Raw genomic sequence first — 19,920 nt, 5'->3', positions numbered from 1 at the left:
CGCTCTGGGTTGTTTATATTTCTTCACAGATACACAATCATCTTGGGCGGCGTCTTGTATTTTTGTACTATTCAAGACATTGATCATAAGTGAAGCAGCAGAGCTACACCATTTTGCACGGAAAGCGACCATATTATCAAAGTACGCCAGTAAAACGTCTAAATATTATATATATATGCATACTGTTGTAACTATTAACTTACGTATTTGTCTACTTACTTTACTTTTTCCCAGAGGAGCATAAAGTGAGCAATGGACATACATGGAAGAACACGCTACTAGCTTCTAGCCGATAGCAGGTTGTTTGGGAACAGAGACGTTATTACATACACCATGGCACAGGCTTTACAGCATACAGCCCATGGATGTGCTTATGTACATTATTACAGCTGCACACAGCTAGCAGGAAGCCAGCAGAACCAGATATAAATGTAGTTGTCAAAAAAGCATCAGAGTTTCGTCTCTTTGCCTCTATACTCTTTGGTGCCCTTGCAAAAAGGTAACAAACAGATAAAGTGAGTGGGGGAGAATTCTGTCTGAAAAAACAGCCCAGTCTACATCCTGGTGAGTCTGACTATCCTGACATGACCTCGGTGATAGCTGTGACCCTGGCTGAGATATGGGAGGGCAGCTGCATCGCTATGTCTGACAGAACACAAGCGGTCAGACTATCAGACACACCCAGGGTAGATAAAATGAGTTGAGAAAAATGACAAAATGAATAACCGTCTGTTGTAAACACCATCCAACAGTTTACAGGCTGGTTTAAACTTTGACCTACTGTACTGAGTGCAGGTCTCCTGAAGGGTTTCCTGTGCAAAGAGGGATTCTTAACAACAGTGTATTACCTTCATTTTTATCTCCAAATAAAGTGGTTTACAATCTGGATAAACTGTCAGCTTGTTTACAGTTTACTATGAAATAAGACCAAAGTTGTAATTCGTAATAGTACTTTAACTATAGCTATCTAAAACATTAACATTTCTCTAAAAGAGTAGGATATTGTTAATCACACACACACACACACACACACTGGAATGCAATGCGCCAGTAATGTGTATGAATAACGTTTCCTCTCTGTTCTAATTGTCTAACCCGGCTGACCAAATCCAGAACAATGTAAAGTATACACAGGATGCTGGTCTCTTGGCTTTTAACAGGCCGCTCTCACAATGCAGAGGCAGCAGTGAGCTTCCTGCAGCTTACAGTAGCCAAGCTTTGATGAAGAAGAGAAGGAAGAGCTGTTTACTGTGGAATGTCTCACAACACCTGTGTGCTGTCCTGGACAGTTTCACTAGCCTCAAGCACGGTTTCCTGTAAAAAACTATTAAGGGTGCTAATATAGCAGCAAACTACTATGTGCTACATAAAGACATAGTGGAGTGATGTCTACCTGAGCAGATGAGGAAGTCGTTCTCCCTCTGTGTGTGTTTTAATCTGAGTTTGTGCTTTGTGTACGCAGCCGGGACCGGCGTGTCAGTCTCTCTGTTGTGCCCCACTAGCTAGCTTACGGCCGCGGCGCTACGCTGTTCTCATGTGGTTACAGCTGATAATGCCGTCCCCACCCTACGGTTCCCCCCTCAGGTTAACAGTGTTAGCTCTGTCAGCACTGTTGCCGTAGTTAGCACCGTTAGCTGCTAGCTGCTCAGCCTTGTCCACGTTTAGAGCCGTGTGGAGGCAATAGATATTCTCCGTATTCCATATTGAGCACCTTTAAGAAAAGAAAATACTAGTGGTACATTTTTTTCTTCTTGTTTGTACTGTGAAAGCTTCTCTATACTACTTTTTGCAGTACAGGGGAAGTTATATGCCAATTTGTCTTTTTATATCAGAAATTCGGGGAAAAAGGTATTCATCTTTCCCTGCTGCAGTGTGTCTGCTAACCCTTTTATTTCCACCTTGCAGAAGCCCACAGTACCACTTCGCTCCTCTGGTTTCTCCTCTCGCTCTGCTGTGGAAACCAGTTCCAAGGCGGGCCATAAACAAACCAGCATGGTCCAGAGCAGCTTCCAGTCCTCCCACCAGTCACACAGCAGAAACAGACTCACCAAGTCACTGTGCCAAGCAGACCAGGAGGCACTTCCTATCACTGTGTTGCCTCCTCCAGAGAACGCCTCCTACGTGATAACTGTGCCTCCCCTCGGCTCCCTAAGGCGCAGCCTCAGCGGGACACTGGCCCAGGAAAGAGGCTACTGGCAGGAGGAGGAGCAGCCGTGTCAGTACACCTATAAGGGCCCCTCCCATCGCACCATCAGTCGCATCACCAACCGACAGCAGCACTACCAGCAGCAGCAGCAGGGCTCTGCCTTCGGCCAGGAGGGCTGGGTGGGGACCGGCAGGGGGGTCCCCATGGCAGGGGACGGCTGGGGGACACAGTGGCAGCAGCACGTGTCCAGGGCCAGCCACGGCATGGGGACAGGGCAGTGCCAGGCCACCCTCCACCGGGCCGCCTCACTCCGCAGTTTGAGGAGCGTCGGGAAAGGAGTGGATATCTTGGACGGAGCATCGATACACAGCAATGACCCACTGGAAGGGTGAGGCCCATTATTCATTAATTTACCTTGGTAAACATCTGGGCTACCTCTGGCTCGGGTCGTCTTCAATCGTAGCCCTGTCAAATGTATGTATGCTGTTTCCACATAAGACTGTTACCATGCAGAGGTGGTGACAGGTTGAAGGAGTCTCACTCCATTATGACATTTTGAAAAAACGTTTATGTTTATCTGATTTATTTTATGGACAAAATTATGAGTTGATAATTGGAAAGATATAATCAACAGATTAATCAATGCTGAAAATGATCATACAACTTATTACGTGTATGTTTGTGTGTGTGTGTGTGTGTGTGTGCAGTATGCTGGGTCTGGACATGGCTACAGCTGTCAGATATCTGTCCGAGTCAGATGCTGCCTTGCAAGTTCTGGGAGCTGCATACATACAACACAAGTGTTACCATTGCAACGAAGCCAAAAACCAGGTAACACGGTTGCACGTTGACGCGTTTGGTCATATTTCCCTCATTTGCTGCAATTTATTTATGTGTTTAATTGTCCGTTTGCTCTTTTTTCATTTAGTCTGCCTGGTGTCCATTACCAGCACCTCATCTCCATATGTGTGTATTTGGTGTGTGTTGTTCCTGATGCTCTCTCTCTCTCTCTCTCTCTCTCTCTCTCTCTCTCTCTCTCTCTCTCTTTCAGGTCCGTGTTCTGCATGGCGTTCCAGCTCTAGTTCAGCTCTTCTCCAGTGACAACCAAGAAGTGCAGTGTTTTGCCACCGGCGCCGCGCGGAACCTCATCTACGAGAACACTGACAACAAGGCGGCACTCATAGACGCCGGTGGAGTGATGCGCCTCGTCAGCATCCTCGACAAACCTGACGAGGAGCTTCGGAAGACCATCACAGGTAGTACTGGTCTTTGACCTCAGACTGGTTCGAACCCCGATATGACCTTATGTCCGTGCATTGATGTACACCTGTAATCCAGGCGTCGCAACTGAGTCCTCTCTATCCATATATTACTGGTTCAAAATACTCAGGTATTTAGACAGCTGAATAAAAACCAGTTTGTTTTTGACTGCAGGTGTCCTGTGGAATCTGTCCTCCAGAGACAACCTGAAGGAGAAGCTGTCCAAAGAAGCTTTGTCAGAGCTGACGGAGAAAGTACTGATTCCTCTGTGCAGCAGCGTCCCACTGAGTCCACCTGAGAGAGACATCTTCTACAACACCAGTGGCTGCCTCAGGTGACTCCACGGGAGAGCCTGCTCAACCCAGTACCTGGTGTCTAACACTGGCTCTGATTCAACACTATGGGTTAGACAGTGTCATCATACCAAAAGTTTCAATTTGTCCAATTTGCCAATTAGCACTGTACACAAAATACAGCCAAGGCTCAGAGACGCACCGGGACTTTGAGAGGGACAAGCCTTTTATGCGAGACGCAAATCTTTTGGCAGTCATTTTAGCACTAATACAGTTTTTGTGGTAGATGATGCTGAAGACCTTCGGGAAAACTCTAGGATGTCTTGCTGACACCTGCCTCCTCAGTTTGTACAAACACGTCATCACTGCTCTAAATCAAAACAAGACCGGTCAGACAAGCTGAGGCGGGCCGAAACACTAGTACTCACAGTTTGTCACGTTCAGGATGAAAACGGCAATTAGATTACAACAAAAACGAGGCTCGATCCAAACTGGGAGGAACCGCTCGTATCCCCCCTAAATATTAAAAGTGTTAGACTGGCCCAGTCTGACAGGCTCTGTGCTGTCTGCGAGGACCATACACTAACAACTGACTTCAGAAATAAAAAAATAAAAAATCTATAACCCCTGGCCGGTTCAGCTTGGAATTATTCGTAGGTCTTTCCTAACTTCCCGATGGCGTAGTCCGCCACCTTCAGAGGCTGATGGGAGAGTCATGTTTAGCAGTTATTTGTCATCAATCAAAGTATTGAGAAATTAAAATCTTGACGTGACGATGGAGCTAGATGAAAAGTCTGAGGATCTGCTAGTGTAGATTGAAGAGTAACAATGATACTCCAAAAACCAATGTTCTAATGCTCCTCCATGTTGTTTCCCTCAGTTTGGTCTGCTGAATGGCACTAAATACTAGAATCCATGAACCTCGACTGCCGTTGCTATGGAGTTGCTGGCTAGGCAGAGGCACAAATCACAGTTGAGAATAGGGGCAGCAATGGGTTGCTTCTATTGGGAACAAAACGGCAGCATAATTTATTGGACCAGTCCTTGATTCATTAAAGCGCCTCCCCTCAAAGGTACATTTGAATAGAGGGTCGCTTTGTGCTGACTTCACTGAATGCAGTCTCTGAATTTAGAGATAGAAAGAGATAGAATTACATGCAAGTGCAGTAAGATCCAAAAAGTACCTTTTATTTTCAAAGTGGTGAAGGTACTACTGAAGGGTCTTAGAAGAGATTCATAAAATCCCTCCGAGATGAATTCCAGTAAGACAGCTTTACTGTGTTACGTTCGGATAGCCTCGTGGGTTTATGTCTCTATCTGTGTGTTTGTGTGCATAGGAACCTGAGCTCAGTGAATGAGAGGACGAGGCAGAAGATGAGAGACATGCGAGGCCTGGTGGACTCCCTGGTGTCCTACATTCAACAAGAGGAGAGGGCAGACGACAAGGTAACCCCGACGTGCACCGCTATAGCCTGTGACATTTTCACACACCGTAAATAACAATGTCTGATTAGAAAATCACAATGGTCGTTATGGCTACGGCACCCTTCAAAACATCAGTAGCTATGAGCACCAGCCACCAGAGCTGGAGACCAAAAAGCCAAGATTACACCAAATGAAAGACTTTACGGCATCTTAGGATATTTAATAACGTATTTATGTTAAAGAATAAGGAATATGTTTTTATATGCTTTTCTTATTGTCAACGAAGGACCCAAGACCAAAACCAACAATGTGAAGTTTAATTATGTTCTCAACACTTTCTGACTACCCTACCTTGTCCATTGGACTCAACCCCAAGCCCATTGGTTCCTACAAGGGATCCCGATCCAAGTCCTTCAATATTGGCAACCTGCCGAGTCCAATCAGATACAGATAAATGTTGACTACATATGTTTCTGACACAGTGATATAATAGCTACCACTAATAAATTTGACAAACCGTACTTACTAGATCCAAATACGCAAGGTCCCGGTTCAGTACTATAAAGTTGATCACCTTAAATTGTCAATATAGTATTTTTGAAAGATTTACTGGGAGAATGCAACTCCAGAAATTGACGTGGTTCAATCATCTTGCGAGATGACGTCTCAGAAGACAGACAGAAAGTCCACTCAGTCCACTCACATGGTGCAGTGGTGTTACAGAGTGGGGGAACTTCCCTCACAAACAATCTTTGGTCAAGTAAAGACTCCGGCTGCAGAAAGCACTTTAACCCCAACAGACCGGTTTCATTTTGTCCCGTCATCAAGTTACTCACAGAATCAATGTTGATTAGCGTCAGCTGATACGACCTGCCACCGTCAGCGACACCTAAAAACAAGGAGCTGCTATCGGAATCTTTTGGAGACCGCTCCTTGTAGTGTCGGAGTTTAGTGGATCCGTGTAATTTGCCAACCTCTGTGTCTGAACTCAGAGTTAGTCGTACCGGAGCACTCAGAAAAACTTCACCTCCACTCACAGTGGACAGAATAGCAGAGCTCAGAGATCAAAGGAACGCAATTTGATCCACTTTATTTTAGCCGATACCGATTCATTAAAATATGTAGGGATCTGCCTGATACTGATACTACAGATACTACACTACTGAGGATGTGAATCTTTAAAAGCTCACCAATATATTTTCAGTAATTCTCAGTAATTTCCTAAAACCGCTTGAAAATGTTGTTTTTAGCAACTGTTTCTAAATCGGGAGAAAACAAGTTTAATCCACATTTGCAGCTGTAGTGAGGACGGTATATGTGAGGTTGAGTCAATATAAACTACAATGTGTGTAGTTATGCACACAGTGCAAGGTTGTGGCTCACTGAATGTTTTTAATAGTTTTTGGACAATGGAGCTCTACAGCACAGAGACAATTCTTTGTATTTGCACATGTACTTTGCCAATAAAGGGGATTCTGATTCTGACTACACAGTAAGTCCTTGCGTGACTTGTCACCGACTGTTCCTCTTACATTCTTCCCCACTCATTGTGGTTTGGCTCGTTTCATCAGGCGTTGACTAAGGAGCACTGTGAACTGGAAACAGACCCACAATTTCTTGGGAAATACTTGGATAAACTTTTAACCACCGTGCAGATGATTGATAAACGCACTGCTTCTATTAAACATCAACATGAACCCTTGCATCTGATTGGACGAACATTCCATGGGGGATGTCCTTGGTTTTAAAAGGGAGAAAACAAGGTGGCTGTTCTGGAAATGTCCCACTTCATCTCAATTCTTCACCAAAATCTGAACAATGTTGAGAAGCAGGAAAAGGTTAATGTAGTCTAGTATTCACGATAAGAAGTGGAAGTAGTCACAGTGTTTTGTGGACTACGGTTTTGAAGACTCGAGTTTGGCATTTATGCTGTCGCCATTTTGTTATTTATCCAGAAGTGACACGAGAGGGTGGAACTACTATTGAGCGCTGAACAAGACGTTCTTAGGCGAACAAAATGTTACGGTTGACTTTCACTAACTGGAAACAGGGTGAAAACCACGGTTACAGTTCCCCATCGAAAACATAGACTGTACAGCTGTCTGACGGCAAGGTAAAGCTGTGAAAATGTTCTAAATATAGTGTACACTCCAACTGATGTTGATTCGCTTCGATTGCTTTGCTCCCGTGCTGGTACTCCTTTCTGTCTCTCTGAACTGGGGGCGTGCCGACCGCATCTACTGTAGGAAGTACACTGATTATGCATGAGTACCTCATACAACCCCACTTCAAAACAGATGTTTCAATTCCTGAGTATGAGCTTCTGAGCTTATTCTACCAGTTGTGCAGTTTACATGTTTCAGCGTCCACTCAGGTCGGTTGGTTATTTATTTTCCACTTCTGCCCCCGTTCGTCTCTTCTCTCCGTCTGTCTTCATGTTTAGGGTTTGGAGAATTCACTGTGTGTGATGAGGAATCTGTCCTACCAGCTGTACACGGAGCTTCCTCCCTCAGTCCGACTCCGTCTGGAGGGCCCAACGAGAGCCTCTGCCTCTGGGAAGGGCGAGGCCATCGGCTGCTTCACTCTGTACAACAAAAAAAACACAGAGGTAAGATTCATCAAACGTCATGAAATTACACACCGGAAACACAAATTCAATGCTGATGATGCTCTGTGTCTGCAGCAAGATGGGTAAATAATAGACAACCGTGTGCTGTTGATGTTCTACGTAACAACTTTAGAAGGTGATAATATGTCAATGTTGTTCCGTTTCCCTTAGTGGCCACAAAAACATCTATTAATACTGCATCAAAAGTCTTTAATAATCAATTAACTCTAAGAAAAGAGTTAATGGCAATTCATGTCACTAGAATTTTTTATAGAAATGATCAGATTGGTTATATTCAGTCAGTGATGCTAAAGTAGTTAAATGCATGCAAATCCAACATTATGTGATTTTACCAAAAGGGTTGTCTTGCTTCTGTTTTTTTACATTTTATATATTTATGTATTGATTTAATTTTGTACTTGCATTACTAACCCATCAACATGATTATAAGTTTGTCCCAAATGCATCAACTTTTTAGATCCAACGCTGATATAATCAGAAACGTGTTGGATAATATGTCAGCCTACTAGCATGTCTGCCACACCCACCACATCCCTCTAAGGCAGAGGTAGCCAACACGGTGCCCGCGGGCACCCTGTCGCCCGCAGGGACCACGTGAGTCGCCCGCAAGGCATGTTCTAAAAATAGCACTTGTCACCATGGATCTCCATCTACAATTGTAGTTGCTGTTCTTTTTTAATCAAAAATGCTTGCATTAGTGTAGATTTTAAAATGACAATATTTCTTGTCATAAGAGAGTTGGGTACCCGGAGGCGCACGGCGGACAGCCAGGACGAGGCCGCCGCACCGCACTAGGTTTTCAGGTTCCGAATGGCGGGCGCTTCCCGTTGGCGCCAGACGCGCGCCGTGAGTGCACCCCTTCATCAGGTCCGTAAATCCTCAGAACAGTCCGCGGGGCAACAACTCAGGGGTGGCGGGGGTAGAGGCGAGGCAACGCAATCCGACCGAAAAGGCCCAGACTAGAGGTTTGAACGCGGGCGCGAGGAGACGCTCGCGCGCCTCGGAGGGTTGGATCCCCCGCTCCGCTATAGACGAGACTGGTTACTAGTTTCTTCGTGGAGAAAAAGGTACCGTTGGAAAATCTGGTGTCGGTGATAACAAACGGGGCTCCCGCGATGACGGGCCGGCATGCAGGCTTCATTGCGCAATGCAAAGGTGACCCAGACTTCGCAAAATGTCTACATTACCACTGGATCATTCACCAGCAGGCGCTATGTGCAAAAGTAACCGGCTTTGATCATGTGATGATACAAAAATATCAGAGATGTGATACCTCTGACTTTCAAATGTTGAAACAGATTAACAGAAATAAAAGTTGCATGTTTAAATATGTATGTGTAGCTATACCATCATTGTTGTGGAAATAATTCTTAATAATTATTGTGAGGAATAATTAACTGGCATGTGATCAAACTGTCTCTTCACATATATTATTATTATTAAGGTGATATGTGCAACTTTGTTATTCAGGAAGTTTGTATCAAATAAGTAGCCCTTCGTACTACTCGGTACCCTTGAAGTAGCTCTCAGTTTAAAAAAGGTTGGTGACCCCTGCTCTAAGGGATGTCACTGCTAATCCTGCTGTCTGCTTGTGATTGGCCAATGCTTTCCATCAAAATAAAAAAAAACGAAAAAGTTATACATGTTAATGAGGGCTGTAATCTATGAATAATATATATTGAAAACATCTTTATGACTGCTTTACTGTTTTCTGCTGATTCTTTACCGATCTCATTCTCTTTCGTGTCCTACAGACAGCATCCACACAACCATTTTTTATCCCGCACGCTCAACAACATACTCAATGTTTACATGTCAGACCGACTTATTTTGCCACTGGGGATCTGGGATTGTGTGTATCCAGGTCATTTAACTGCCTGTCTTGTTCAAACGATGTAGCCAGATACAGACCACACTGCCCGTGCATATGCATCTTACCTCACCTCACGCGCTCTTTGTCAGATGCACCATCATTATGAGACATTGAGTCATTTTCGTACAAGTGATTTTAAAGATATTCCACTTTTGGAGCCTGAAACAGTCAAGCCGGTGACATCCAGCAGGTCAAGGCTCTCTCAGGTATCTCATTAATCTCCAGATAATGAGTGGCCCAGCAGATAGAAACTCTAGAAGTGGCCTCGGATCCCCAGGGAGGATCAGTTTCCAGTGTGACACACACAATCGGCAGATCACATTACTCATTTCAACGGCAAGCAGCGGATGCTTGCGGAGAGTATGTATGGAGTATGGAGAGGCACACTGTCACGTGTATGTTCTCATAGTCACCCTTAGAGTACCTGTTTAAATATAAGACATGCTTTTCCATGTTGTTTAGAGCAGATCATTAGCCAGTTTACATAGAGGCTGAACAGGGAGGATTTATATCTTTAGCGGGACCTGAGGACAGTGATCTGTATAGTCACAGATATCTTAACTCCTGACTAGACTGCTGTGACCTGCCTTTAGTCCGAGACAGAATATCTTGAAAACCCAATGGGCAAATGTACCGTGTGCTAAGCCCCTCCCCGGAGCAGTGATTGTACTATCATAGCTTAGCAACGGTAACTGGCACTGCTGGCCTGCCAAGCTTTTTATTTCCCCCCACAAACTGACGCAATGCGCATGGGGGCTGTACTGAGAGTGATACTCTGCATTTAAAGAGTTCGGAGGGCGGTGTCTTGTTAAGCTTTCCCAAAACCAAAAGCACAAGAGAAAGCAGTATGTTTGTCTGTTCATGTGCTAACATTCTCATTGAAACCTACGGTTTGAAATGTGATGAATAAATGTCACCTCAGTCTCTTTTGTCCAAGTATATAAGCTATGCAGCCAAACAGGGTTGTCATGGTGCCTTATCATGCTTAGTATACTAGGATAGCAATACAAGAACAGTGCTCTTATTATTTGTTTTACAAAGGCTTCTACATGAGTCAGCAACTGTTGAGGATGGTGACTTTTTGCATGGGGCATGTAGCTTTAGCATTAGCACGATGTCCTGTATGTAGCGATTGAGTGCATATTTAAGGCCAATTTTACAAGATTCTCATTTTAAAATGAGTCAGTTGGAAACATCAGCTAACATTAGCGTAACCCTTGTGTTGTGCATCAAGGGCTGGGTATCTGTACGCGATACCTTTGAGGTATCAACCGAAATAGCTCAGTAGCTAGTAGTATCGAAACTTCTCCAGTCAAACGATACCTTCAATCAATCCTTTTTGCACAGATCTAGACAAAAAATTACCATTTCTATGGTTTTGCTTGCAGCAAATTTTGTCAAATTTGTATTGTGTCATAAAAAACAATCTGTACAATTCTGAAAATCAATGAATATTTGGTTGTGTTGATCAGGACTGTTGGTTGGTTAAAAGATTTAACTCGGTGAGAGTGGTGAATAATATTGATCTCTCCTTCACCTCCTCCCCCACAGCGTAACCAGAATCTGTCCATACTGTCCGAGGTGTCCCGTCAGCCTAAGGGGGCTGAGTGGCTGTGGCACCCTAATGTGGTGGCGCTGTACAAGCTTGTTCTGCAGAACAGCGACAGCAGCTCCAACTGCCGCGAGGCGGCCATAGGAGCCCTGCAGAACATCACTGCAGGAGAGGCCAGGGTAGGATCTCACACGCCACAGAAATGTGAACTACGCATGTATATTCACATTCCACAATTAAAATCATAACATTGTCAGATTTTTTTAAATTGGATTCTTCCTTAAGAAAACCAAAATGACAGCAAACAATCAACAGAACTCAATACAGACTCGTGTGATCTTTTGCCCCTCTCTGCCAGTGGGCCTCAGTGCTGAGCGGTGTGGTGGTGGAGCAGGAGAGGATGCTGCCCATCCTGCTGGATCTGTTGGACACCAACAGTGACATGGAGCTGAGGCCCCTGACCGGCCTGCTGAGAAATCTGGCCAGACACTCCGCCAGCAAAGACTACATGGGTAAGACACAGCCAAGGATTACTGAAGGTGTTTCTGCCCTCTTTGGGCTGGAAACTCTGTCTGCGTGTGTGGTTCATAATTACACTTCAGTTCTATGGAGACAGATCACTAGTGTATCTTGTGAGTATTGGATATCTAAACTGGTAAGCTATTTGCTATTTGAGTGCTGCTGAGCAAAACTCAGGGGAGCGGATTGTCACTGAAATAGGAATAGCTCGTCCACCGACAAATTAACACATTTAAATTTGAAAAGCATCCCAATAAATACATTCAAAATTACTAAGTTCCTTTGGCCCTGCAGGGTCAGGGAGTCCATTTAGGCCCGGCTGGGAGTCAACTTAGATCCAGTAGGGAGTCAACTTATGTCCGGCTGAGAGTCAACTTAGGCCCGGTGGCTGGACCCATCAAAGGGACACAGCTAATACTAGTTAGAACTCCTTCTTTGTATAATGTGTAGCCAACACAGTACTGTAGGTGTTGAAATGATAATCTCCCTAGTGGAATGCAAACGTAACAGCATAATGGCTCTTTCCAAATGTTAAACGTTACAAAAGGAAAGAGTGCCATCTGAACGAACCAAACCGACAGAGGAGGACCTTTCAAAGGTCAGAGGTTTTATCTGAAAACCGTCCTGTGAGACAACCACCCTCAATCTTTGTCCTCACAGCTAAGAACATGGTGAACGTTCTGGTGTCCAAGCTGCCCAGTGATGGCCTTCAGAAAATGCCGTCCTGCGAGGTGGTGGTCAACCTCTGCGGAGCCCTCAATCACCTGGTCACCAGCAGTTCCTTGGCAGCCCGCGACATCTCGTACTTCAACGGCCTGCCGAAACTGATCGGCATCAAGACAATCCATGACAACAGGTAAGACTGACTTCTGCATATCAGTGTTGACGAGTGAGAAAACAAAGCTGAATGGAAAGCAGGATGAGTAAAAGTTATTAACTCACCATGAATGTTAACTCTATGAAAAGTGGAAAAAGCTTTACTTCACACTCTTTATAATTGGTCAATATTTTTTAGGCCATACAATCTTTCAGTTTGTAAGTTGTGACCTCTGTTTGCTGTCAATGACTTTCCACATTCTGTAGCTGTCACTGCTCTCCCCTCTGGCCATTGGCCATGGAAAAATACAACATTTTGCTAATTCGCATATCTTCCTAGAGTGTTTATTACTCCACCCTGCCTCGGCTTTGGTATTTCCTGCTTGTTTCTAACCATCTTCCACTGTGTCTTGTTTTAGTTCTGGGAGTCTAAAAGCTGCCAGAGCAGCCTCAACTGTCCTCTGCAACATGTTTCAGTACAACAAACTGCACAGAGACTACAAACTGGTGAGACCCACTGTTGCTGATGCCAACATACACAGTACAAAATCATCAATATTTTGAATACTTAGCTGCAGACATGTCAGGGAGAGGGACATGGCTACGCAGCAAAAACAAGAACTTGAAATCTTGCTTTAGGCCAAAAGACAAAACGATTAGAAAGTTTGTTGATTATTTGTTTGCTCAATAAAATGCTCTCCGGAAATTCACAGATCCCAAAGGGATGTCTTCAAATGACTTGTTTTGTTAGTCACCGAAGATACTTACAGTTACGGTCACCCCTCTCTTCTCTCTTGAGTTTACAGGCCTGTGTACAGCTCAGACCAAAACTAGAATTTACTGTAGTCTTGTCTAAAAAACAGTGATACGTGCTACAAGATACACACAGTACAGAGGTATGAATGGTTTGTTTGATGTAGTTCATCTTTTGGTCTCCACCAACTCCTGTGGGAAATATCTGGCGCTTTAGCTGCTAAATGCTCCAACTATGCTCACCCAGCTAGCTGGTTGCTAACTTTATCTGCTGCTTGGTAATGGGCTGTAGTGTGGAGTGACCCGGTCGCGGCTGTTTTCTGTCCTGGCCCCACAGTGGTGGAATGAACTCCCCACTGACGTCAGGACGGCAGAGTCGCTGCCCATCTTTCGGCGCAGGCTGAAAACTCACCTCTTCAAGAAGGCCTACCCTTCCGCTTAGCACTTACCTAGCATCTACTGTATTCATACTAGCTTATTGCACTTATTGTTTTTATATTAGCTTGTGGCACTTATTGCATTCCTTTGTTTCTGCACTGTACGTTGGCTCTGGTTTATGCTCTTAGATGCTTGTTTGAGGTAGGGACATGCACTTATTACTTCTGGTGACTAGTTGTTCTCTCGAAAACCGATGTTGAATACACTTATTGTAAGTCGCTTTGGATAAAAGTGTCTGCTAAATGACTGTAATGTAATGTAATGTAATGAGTGAGTTCATGAGGTCCCTCATCTGGAAACGGGGGGTTGATGCAAGCAAAACTTTAAAATATACTACTTAAACTAAAAGACGGTGAACATCTGTGTCCTAGTTGGAAAAGGGAAAAATTGAGGTTGAAATAATGGCTTCTTACGTAGAGCACCTACGGATCCATGTGACCTCACATCGTCGTTAATTTTTTAGCGCTGGAAGTAAGTGTTTTGTCTCTTTCTGACAGCGGAGCAACCACAGGAATGGAGCACAGCTGAGCTAACTTGGAAGCTCCTAAATGCACCACAGTTTGTTTAAAGTGTAAACAGCTGAAGAGTTCCTGCAGCGGGGGCTGTTATTTCTCTCAGCGCTTCTGGTTACTCGCACCGGTGATTTCACTGTGGTCTTCTCTTCTACAGTGTTTTGAGAGAAGGACCACATTCTTAAGTACATCCATCATAAGAAGAGACAGATTACAGTAACTGAAAGGCCTTTGGCTTTGGTCCTGAGCGTTGGAGGAAGCCACTAATTGCTTTCAGGGAGCTCTACAGTGCTGTCAACTCCCTCTGACCCAGAGCCACCTCATTGAGTGGCTCTGGGTAAACATCAGTTGAGGCTCAGAAACCAGATTACAAAAGTCTTCATTAAAATAGTTTCCCCCCAGTGTTGTAATAGAGGCTTCAAGGACATTCACTCAACATGGCTCTGGTAGTGGTCCTGTTTGTGCATGGTTGGTGATAGGGTTGGGGGATTAGACGAAGAAATGGGCGATTGGCTGAGGACATCGCCGGTTAGGTTTTTGGGCGATGTTTTGCTAATCTAATCGTCTGTCTCTGAAGAATGACAGCTGCTCAGCCGCATATTTTCACATCCAGCACAGCGTTAAAAGGGTTTGTTTCGACCAAACCAGAGTTGGTGATTGTTAGAAAGAAGATAAACTCATCATTTGAGTCAAGAGTCATTTGTTGCCATTCTGTGGTTGGTAACAATGGTTATGTTGTATCAGTTAATACAAGCCATGTTTCCATTGATATAGTTTAATGCAAATTTCAATGTATAGAAAAGCTCTATGGAAATGGCAAAATTCAATAAATCTTTCTCTCGTACATTGGTTAGATGGCCATGGCGACTTGTTTTGTCTCGGGTTACCAGCTTCTACTTCTTCTTCTACCTTGTTAACTGGTGGATTACAGCCATGCGTAGCCTAAAGCAACAACCTCTGAAACCACGCAGTTGAAGGAAACGGGACTAATTCACATTCCTTTTTAGCGACATTTCAAAGTTTGCTTGAAATAAACTTGCAAATAGAATGGAAACACTGCTTTAGAAATATATCATGACATAAATGAAAGCACATAGTAATGTTACGGTTCTGGGTCTATTTGCTAGTATCTGAGAGTGTAAACACTTGAACCCCTGCATGCTTTGGTACTGATACTTCAGGTGATAATGTTAGTTTGTGGTATTTTCTATTTTTGCTGGCAAAAGTTTTCGGCTTAGTTAACTGTATACACCCATTTGTTTTATATCAGCCTTGAAGAGGCCTAGCGAAGTTTAGGGCTGTCTTATTGACTTTGTGGTTGAACAGGGCTTTAAATAGACAATGTATCGTCACACCACTGATGTCTTCTTACCTTGTTTATCCATAACACCTTTTTCCCGTTAAAGTTTTAAAGATTGTCATCAAGACTTTTCTGTGCAAGATAGCAAAAAGTGTCCTCAGAGGGAGCGCTTGTCTTTTCTGGCTATCTATTCGACTTCTAATATCAAAACAATAACAAACGTACGAATATTTTGGATGACTGATCTTCACAGAATTTGATCAAATCAATTGGTACATTTTATAATTTTTTAATCTCACAAAATCAGAATTGACAGCTAGCATAGCAATATCACAGTAGTAGTTTAGACAGCTAAAGCATGGGAGCAAGCCACAGCAAGCCTTATGCTGCATTCACACCGAACGCGTCGCGAATTATTCGCGCGAGTAGATTACATACAAAGTCTATGCACAGACGCGATGAGACTGTCGCGGCGCGAATCTGCGATGGCGTGTCGCGATGGACGCGAATTTGCGGCGCGATGGACGCGAATCCGCGTCAAACGCCTAATCGCCCCGACGCGCGAGTTGAAATTTTTCAACTTCTGCGAAATATTTGCGTTACGCCCCGGCGCGATAGCCTATCAGCGTTGAGTTGCTCCCCCTGTTATCAGTGACGTCCTGCCGTTGTTGAATCAGGAAATAAATACTGTAGCCGTCTGTGTTCACCCAGAGCTCTACGATACCTCATATCAATAGAGACCAGACCAAACTATGTGTATAAATGTGTGTGTGTACAGCTGTAGTAAACAGCGACGTGTGGCTTGCTAGACACAGTGAATACAGCTCGATAAAATCTGATCTGAGTGTCTGCTTATTTTTTTCTAACAGGCAATTCAAATTAACAAAATATTGGTGGGGACAATTGTGTCTTTCCCAAACTTTGGTCTTGACTAGTCCCTATGGACCCTATGCAAACCTACGCCCTTGGGAAAAACTCCTGCAAACACACAGGAGTCTAGTGGAATTCACACATTTGTGTGTAAATTGTAAATTTACATATTGCATTGATTTCGGTATATATATATATCTGAATGATGGCTGTTGTATAAAATGGTTATTGTTACCAACAACCCTAATCCCCCCCACAGATGTACTGAGTTCTGTTTGCAGTGGGACCGAGCCCTTTAAAAGTGTTACATTTAACTCGCAGTATCAAAAACAATGTTAATGTGGTATTTTACGCTGGTGTTTATGTGAATGAATTCATTAGGGTGAAGTTAAAATGGAGAGCAGAATGTGTGGGTGTTGGCTGACATTGTGCTCTAAACTTTTGTCTCCACCAGATGGTTTTCTTCGTGTACGTCTGCACACATCTGTTTTATATCCCATTTGACCTCCACTCCTTTCTTCCCATTGGCCCTCTTCTTCCCCCCTTTTCTTTGTCCTGAAAGCCTGTTTTTAGCCTCTGGCCGTGGCTTATCTGTGGATACTTATCTGTGGATACTTGGCTCTGCAAATGAAAATATTTTCTCTCCAGCTGACGGTAATTAGATTGTGGAGTTACTAAAGTTCTTCTCTCAATCTGCCGTCCCACACATTGGGAAGTCAGTGGTGGTGACTGGTGATGCATCTTTTTTACTCCAAACATTCGGTTTTAAATTCTTTGATTCATCATTTCTGTCAAAAGATTGAGAGAATACAGTGATAGCCACTGATACTCGAAAGTATCTCGTGAAATGATGAAAAATCTGTCAGACATGTCAGGATACTTGGGGAAGAAGGATGTTTTCTTGTTAGTTTGACAATCCTCCAAAGACCAATAGTTTTTCATGCTTGATTTATAATTCTAAGTACTTCCTCAAAATAAGCTACACATTTGAGGGATGAAAATTTTTTCTCTAATCCCAAGATTTAAAACAAAATACCTGATTTATTTGGCAGCACAACAAACTGCAAACGCAACACTGACATATTAACACCATATGAAGTAAATAGGACATTTATATATATATATATATATTAGCAAACAGTGGTTTATTTACACATCCAGCAGATAGATAATCATTTGTTTGTGAATATTTTGAAAATAATATACAGCACCAGTGGCCCTTTATGTCAAACTGACGCTCTACGTGGCCATATTAATGGCGGTAATAAAGGAGGAGGTCAGGTGACGTAGTATAAGTACGTGAAGGGAGGAGTTTGGGGATGGATAGATCAAAAAACACAGGACTTTCACCCAGGAGACCACTGTTCCGTGTGAAAGCAAAAGTCAAGTGTTGACTTATTTTAAGTTATGTTATGTAATGTTATGTAACATTATGTGGGTTACGTAACGTTACATAACATTGCAATACTTAATTAACTTAAATTGCGCACCTAACCTAGCATAATAAATGTTCTTATTTCAACAGAAACCTCAACCTAACCAATTCATTGTTTTTCTAACTAAGATGTTGTTCTTGTGAACAATTCATTTTGAAAGACCATGTATGGATGTAACCCCTGGCAATGTTTGCAATTATTTAAATTGGGAATGAACTCAAAAATCAGACAATATGTTACAACTAAGCACTAGCTGTTTTTTTCACAAGTTCATGAAGTTGATAAAGATCCAAAGTGAGTGGCTAACAAGATTACAGCGGCCTTGGCAAGAACAAGAGGAGCGGCCCCTTTTATGGAGGGTGTTTTACCAATCTGCTGTGGAATGCCACACTGATTAAATTAGATAACACTTTATTCCTCTAATGCCTCAAATGTTAAGGGTTTGTATTTTGTAAATGGCAATAACTCATAAAGAAAACCTGACTCTATCAAAACTACACTTACATAATTTGAAAGATGAAAGCGGTCTAACACGGTGACCCCATTCCTTCTCTCTACATTCTTGTGAGGATCCCTGCTTTATCTCCTGAAGACATCAACTGCTGCTGCCTGGCCTGAGTTTTGAAGAGCTTTAGTTGTTGAGTGACCACTCGCAGCAGGAATGCTGAGGATCTGGCCCGAGATGTTTTGCTTTTGTCTATTTCGTGCCTTCTGGGATGAATAAAAGGAGAGTTTGGTTATGTGGACTTGGCAGTCCCTTAACACTGTTTTGTTTCCCCTGTATAACCCCCCACCACCACCACCACACACTGAACCTGACACAGCAAAACCAAAGCCATGTTTATCGGACAGCCAGGTGGCCATGGTGAAGTTATTACATTTGGTAGATATCCCGTTATGTCTGTCCTCGAGCCAATCTCATGCAGTTCTCACAAAAGTCTTCACCGTCACAGTACACAGTCACAGTACAAACATGCCATGAAATCAGCTGCTTTTTGTGGCTATCCATGGTCCCCAGAAGGCGGATCCTTTCCCATTCCTGACCAAATATTTCCTCATCTAAAAAAAACTAAAAATGCAGACATGAAAATTTCAAACCAATAACAAGCTGTAGATTAAACAGAAAATTACCAAAAAACTCTGTTTAATATGAAAAACAATTGGGTGGCAGACAAGAATATACACGATTAAGTAGGTTGGTGTGTTGCATCAAAATGTGTTTCCCCATTTATTTGATAAATAATAAAGACAATATATCTTATCTTGTTTGCATTGTGTCCATGTTTTTCAGAAAGGATTTGCCAGACAAGACTTCACAGATGTCACCGTCTAGGCTGCAGCACGTGATGTGATTCATTCCGAGTTTTTGGCCTCAGCGTCACGGTTGCCACGAGGAAAAGATGGGAAACAACAGTCAGATTTAATGAGCAGAGCTGATTTAACTGTAATGGACCTACGGGAAGAGAGAAAAGCAATGGACCAGAGCCAATGGAGCGATGGACTTCAAACTTTTGTCCTCTTTCAGGTGGCTGTGTGTTTAACTTAGCTTAGCTTGCAGCAGATAGCCTGTGATGACGAGAACTTCATTGTGTCCACCCACACAGTGGACTTCACCCCCAAAACTACTACTCTTTGTGTGTATTAGGGTTTGACTGATATGTTTTTTTTGACACAGATTCCAATTACTTTGAATTAATGTTGCTGATAGCTGATTTATATAAATGATGTCCACATTAGAGAGAGAAAGAGAGACAGACAAAATGTGCTTTTGTAAATGGTTAGAGAAGGCTAGCAGATACTAGGGATGGTATCTTTCTAGATAAAAAACTATTTCCCATCTCCCTCAGCTGTACTTTGTGTTTAGCGCTAAATAGCTAATGTTAGCATACTAACTCGCTAAGCTGAGATAATGAACGTTGTAAACTTTTTTTCTGCTAAACATCTGTATGTTAGCATTGTCACTGTGAGCATGTCTGCATAATGACGTTGGCATTTAGCTCAAAGCACCAATGTACCTAAATACAGCTTCACAGAGAAGCTAGTGTGGCTGTTTGTGAGTCTTTTTTAAACAAAGAAGTTCAGACCTGTTTTTCTTTCA

General features: G+C 43.2%; 1 protein-coding gene across 1 annotated transcript in view; it reads left to right on the top strand.

Annotated features, from left to right (window-relative positions):
* Positions 1-19,920, top strand: part of LOC142970119 (plakophilin-3-like) — a 29,070-nt gene extending 9,150 nt beyond the window's left edge. The window contains exons 3-13 of the mRNA XM_076110285.1: positions 1,906-2,534; positions 2,854-2,977; positions 3,198-3,402; positions 3,581-3,740; positions 5,037-5,145; positions 7,568-7,732; positions 11,178-11,357; positions 11,537-11,690; positions 12,358-12,553; positions 12,933-13,020; positions 19,114-19,920. Coding sequence (XP_075966400.1) covers positions 1,906-2,534; positions 2,854-2,977; positions 3,198-3,402; positions 3,581-3,740; positions 5,037-5,145; positions 7,568-7,732; positions 11,178-11,357; positions 11,537-11,690; positions 12,358-12,553; positions 12,933-13,020; positions 19,114-19,155 — 2,052 coding nt within the window. The 3' untranslated portion in view covers positions 19,156-19,920. The remainder of the gene's footprint in view (positions 1-1,905; positions 2,535-2,853; positions 2,978-3,197; positions 3,403-3,580; positions 3,741-5,036; positions 5,146-7,567; positions 7,733-11,177; positions 11,358-11,536; positions 11,691-12,357; positions 12,554-12,932; positions 13,021-19,113) is intronic.

Source organism: Anarhichas minor, unplaced genomic scaffold (genome assembly GCF_050575085.1).
Source record: "Anarhichas minor isolate MPS153535 unplaced genomic scaffold, ASM5057508v1 ptg000042l, whole genome shotgun sequence".
NCBI lineage: Eukaryota > Metazoa > Chordata > Actinopteri > Perciformes > Anarhichadidae > Anarhichas > Anarhichas minor.
The sequence above is the reverse complement of the archived record's forward strand: the minus strand, read 5'-3'. Positions and strand labels throughout refer to the sequence as shown.